Source organism: Miscanthus floridulus, chromosome 9 (assembly GCF_019320115.1).
Source record: "Miscanthus floridulus cultivar M001 chromosome 9, ASM1932011v1, whole genome shotgun sequence".
In the NCBI taxonomy this organism is placed as follows: Eukaryota; Viridiplantae; Streptophyta; class Magnoliopsida; order Poales; family Poaceae; genus Miscanthus; species Miscanthus floridulus.
Window position 1 is genome coordinate 113,029,875 of NC_089588.1, and position 4,537 is coordinate 113,034,411.

The 4,537-nt window shown below is 45.9% G+C and overlaps 1 protein-coding gene across 1 annotated transcript; it reads right to left on the reverse strand.

Moving 5' to 3' along the window:
• Positions 1-2,042: 2,042 nt before the first annotated feature.
• LOC136480598 (uncharacterized) lies at positions 2,043-2,498 on the reverse strand. Its single transcript, XM_066478095.1, has one exon. It carries the CDS (start codon positions 2,496-2,498, stop codon positions 2,043-2,045), a length of 456 nt encoding a protein of 151 aa, XP_066334192.1.
• Between the last annotated feature and the right edge of the window lie 2,039 nt (positions 2,499-4,537).

Genomic DNA, 4,537 nt, shown 5'->3' on the forward strand with positions numbered 1-4,537 from the left:
GTCAGTAATACCGGAGCGTCCGGTCGGCACTTAGCCGTTGAGATCTGACGGTTTAGTTTTAACTCAAAGAGACACATGGCAAAGATAAGTGGACCGGACGCTGAGTCCAGGGTCCGATCAGTATGACCGGAGCATCCGGTCAGAGCGCGTTTTGCCCAGTGAAGGGGTATAACGGCTCTATTCCATGGGGGCTTCTATTTAAGCCCCATGGCCGGTTGTAGCTCCAACTCTTGCACATTTTTCATTGACATAGCAACCTTGTGAGCTTAACCAAACACCTCCCACTCATCTCCATCATTGATTCATCATCTTTGTGAGATTGGGAGAGAATCCAAGTGCATTGCTTGAGTGATTGCATCTAAAGGCACTTGGTATTCATGTTGTGCTGTGGATTTCGCTTGTTACTCTTGGTGGTTGCCACCACCTAGACGGCTCAGTGCAGCGGTGGAGGATCAGCACGAGTTGGTGATTGTTCGTGGCCGTCTCCGGTGATTGTAAGGGGAGTTGTACCTTCCCCGGTGGAGTGCTGAAAGGTAACTCTAGTAAATTGCTCGTGTCATTGAGTTACCTCACTTATGGGTCGGTTCTTGCGGTGTCCTATCGTGTGGACAAGGTTTGTGAAACACCTCTTAGCCGCCGAACCACCAAGTGTTGGTCGACACAATGGGGACGTAGCGTGTTGGCAAGCACGTGAACCTCGGGAGAAAATCGATTGTCTCTTGTCTTTGGCATTCTCCTGGTGATTGGCTATATATTCATCTTGTGATTGGTTCATCCCCTACACGGTGATATAATCACCCTACTCACTTATTTACATTCTTGCCAACTAGTTGATACAAGCTCTTTAGTGTAATTAGAATTGAGAGCTTGCTTTATCATTTACATTCATCTAGTTGAGCTATTTAGAGTAGCAAGATTGAGAGCTCTTAGTGAGTAATTACATAGCAAGTTTGTATGCGTAAGTAATCATTGCAACTACAATTGTTGGATAGGTGGCTTGCAACCCTTGTAGAGCTAGAGCAAGTTTGCATTACGCTTTTTGTCATACTAATCAAATTGCTCTAGTTGATTTGTAGATTTTTAAATAGGCTATTCACCCCCCCTCTAGCCATATTAGGACCTTTCACCCGTCTTCTTTAGTAGCTTGAAGAAAGGTAGCCCTTTTTTGCCAAGTCTTGAAATGAAACAATTGAGGGCCGCCATGCAGCCTGTCAGTTTCTGCACATCTTTGACACTTTGAGGAGGGCCCATCCTGTTATAGCTCGAATTTGCTTGGCGCTGGCTTTGATTCAACGATGACTGACCAAGAATTTGAGTAGTTGTCCTGAAGGAACTCCGAATACACACTTGTTTGGGTTCAATTTCCACCTCCACCTTTTTAGGTTTTTGAAAGTTTGCTTTAAGTCTTCAATTAGTGTGTCCGAGTTCTTTGTCTTTACTACCACGTCGTCTACATATGCTTCCACGTTTTTGCCGATCTGCTCACCAAGGCACGTTTGGATAGCTCTTTGGTAAGTAGCAACAACATTCTTGAGTCCAAACGACATGGTTTTATAGCAGTAGGCACCGAATGGAGTGATAAAAGATGTCTTGCTCTGGTCTTGTTCTTTTAATGCGATTTGATGATATCCTAAATAGCAATCAAGAAAGGATAATAGGGTAGATCCTGCTGTTGAATCAACTATCTAATCGATGCGTGGTAGCCCAAATGGGTCTTTTGGGCAATGCTTGTTGAGATCTGTGTAGTCGACGCATATGCGCCACTCGTCCGTGTTCTTTTTCTGTACTAAAACGGGATTGGCTAGCCAATCTGGATGAAGGATTTCTCTTATGAATCTGACTGCCATTAACTTTGTGATTTCTTTTTTAATTGTTGCCTTCTTGTCGGGTGAGAATTGTCATAGCCGTTGCTTCATAGGCTTGGAGCCTTCATTGATATCAATTATGTGCTTAGCCAACTCTCTTGGGACACCTGGCATGTCGGTCGGCTTTCAAGCGAAGATATCTTTGTTGTCCTAAAGAAAGTTGGTGAGCTCGAGTTCCTATTTTGCCGAGAGGTGGGCACTAATGGTTTCCATCTTGGAGGGATCACCGGTGCCTAGGTCGATTTGCTTGTCGTCGACTTCTTTTGGTGGTGCGAGGATGCTGGGCTTTTTAGCCGGGATCTCTAGTTCTTCTGGGTTCATTTCTGCAGCAACAGTGGCTATCTCTTTTCTACCACTGGCGGCTTGTGCCTTGGCTGCAATTTGGATTGCCTGAACATCGTAGTCAAAAGCACACTTCAGATCACTTCGGAGGGAAAGAACACCGTTGGGCCCTAGCATCTTAAGAAATAGGTACGAGTAATGTGGTATCGCCATGAACTTTGCTAGTGCTGGGCGCCCAAGGATGGCGTGATATGATGATTCGAAATCTGCAACTTTGAATTTGATAAACTCTGTACGGTAGTTTGAGGGAGTCCCAAAAGTAACCGGTAGAGTGATTTGTCCAAGTGGCATGGCTGCCTTGCCGGGTACTATCCCGTAAAAAGGATGCTTATTGGAGTAATCATCCCGGCGAGTTGTAGTCCCATCTTCCTTAGCGCTTCTGAAAAAATGATGTTGAGTCCGGCTCCCCCATCAATTAGCACTTTTGTGATGGTCATACCGGTGATAGTTGGATCTAGAACTAGTGGGTAATGGCCGGCGTTCTCTATGCTAGTCCATTGATCTTCTCTTGAAAACTAGATTGGATACTGTGACCAATTGAGGTATCTTGGAGTAGGCGGTTCTGCTGCCATGATGGTCCGTAGAGCCAGCTTATCTTGATGCTTGCTTCTAGAACCCGGGACCCCGGCAAAGATCACTGCTACTGTCCCCCTGGATTTTTGGAATCCCTTATCTTCATGGTTGTCTTTATCTTTTTTCTGATTGTCTTCTTTGTTGTTCCCCTTATTATCTTTTCTTGTGTATCGATTAATGAAGGTGTAGCAATCTCCGATGGTGTGATTTCCTTTAGGGTGCCAGATGCAGTGCATATTTTCAATGTCTTCGTGCCTTCTGGGTTTGGAAAATTTCTTCGATTTGTCAGCCACCGCTACGGTGTTGTCGAGTCCACGTTTTCTTTCCTAATGTCTGATGTTTTGATGATTTTGCCTGTCCGGGTTGTCTCGGTTGTTTCTATCTGGGAACCTTTCTCGCGTTTTCTCCTCTGTAGTGATCATCTTCTCTACTATGCGTCTAAATTCTTCATTGTTTCTCGGGTTTTCTTTGCAAAAGTCCTAAAATTGCCACCTAGCCATGATTCCATGAGAGAAAGCTTCGATTACTTCTCGTTCGGTGATGTCATGTACTTGAGCACGATGTTGACCTGGCGGGTAGCCTTGAGCGGGTCCTTCCGTCGTGTGTTCTTAAGGCTGTTGACCAGAGAATATCCCGGAGCTGTTCTTGTTTTTCATTGGGATGTGAGATTGCTCTGAGTTCTTCTAGTGCTTCTCGGATCCTATTGTAGGGTGTATTTGCCGCATGTTTTTCTTCAACTTCTTGCTCTGATTTTCTTCTATTGTACTCGGCCAGATCTGACTCATATCTGACTCAAGCTTCTTTGCGCTGCCTGGCACGGCGTTGGCGTCCTTGTTTTAATTTGTTTCTTCTTTCTCTGGCTTGTTTCTGGTTCTCGGTTTCACCATCGTGCCCTTGGATAAAGGGTGATATGTTGGATTCGGATTCATCTGATGACCTGATGTCGGGTGCTTCTGGAGGGGCCAACGGTGATCGGGGACGACAAACCATGAATACTTCTCGTGCGTGAAGTATTCTGTTATTGATGTTGGCTTCCACGCTGTCAGAGTTGTTGAGAACTTCAGTAGAGGCTTCAGGGTCTTGGATTGAGTCTCCTTCTTGGTATGGTAGAACCATTGTCGTTGTCATGCCGACTAGCCAGGTACTGTTATCCTCAGGAACAGAGCCTGGCCAGTGGACGATGCAGTTTTGAGATGTTATAGTTAGTACGAGGCCTTCCTGAGCTCCTTTTAGTGGCAATCTAAGCACCGGACTGGTAGATCATTCGAGATGTGCCTGATAAGATGTTGCCAAGTTGTCGAGTCTAAATGGAAAAGGACCCGACTTCTTGAAAGAACTCTGAATGTTTTCCGAGTTAAATTCTTGATAGGTTGATGTCGTGTTCCGGAGCCCCACCGGAAAAGAACTTGGAATATTCTCGAAAGAACTCGGGTAAGACTCCATTTCGGATGCGGAGCCTAAGTTTGAGTGGGATCCGGTTGGCCATGAAGTCTGAGTCGGATCAAACATCACGAGCCGCGCGAGTCTTTCGGCGATTTGATCTGTCATAGTCGTCGAAATAGCGAGGTCTCCATGGTAATCCGAATCTTCGAAGAGACGGCCTTGGAGTTTGCCGTTGTCGTCCGCCTCGTAGATCCATGATCCGAAGATGAAGATTGATCCCGTCGGGAATATCATGTTGTCGAGGTCCGTCGAGCTCTCGGATGCAAATCCGCCAAAAGCCCCTACCTGGCGTGCCAGCTGTCGATGTTTCACCA

Bases quoted from the DNA above. Each gene is read 5' to 3' on its own strand.
- LOC136480598 (XM_066478095.1), bottom strand. From the start codon at position 2,498: ATGCCACTTGGACAAATCACTCTACCGGTTACTTTTGGGACTCCCTCA.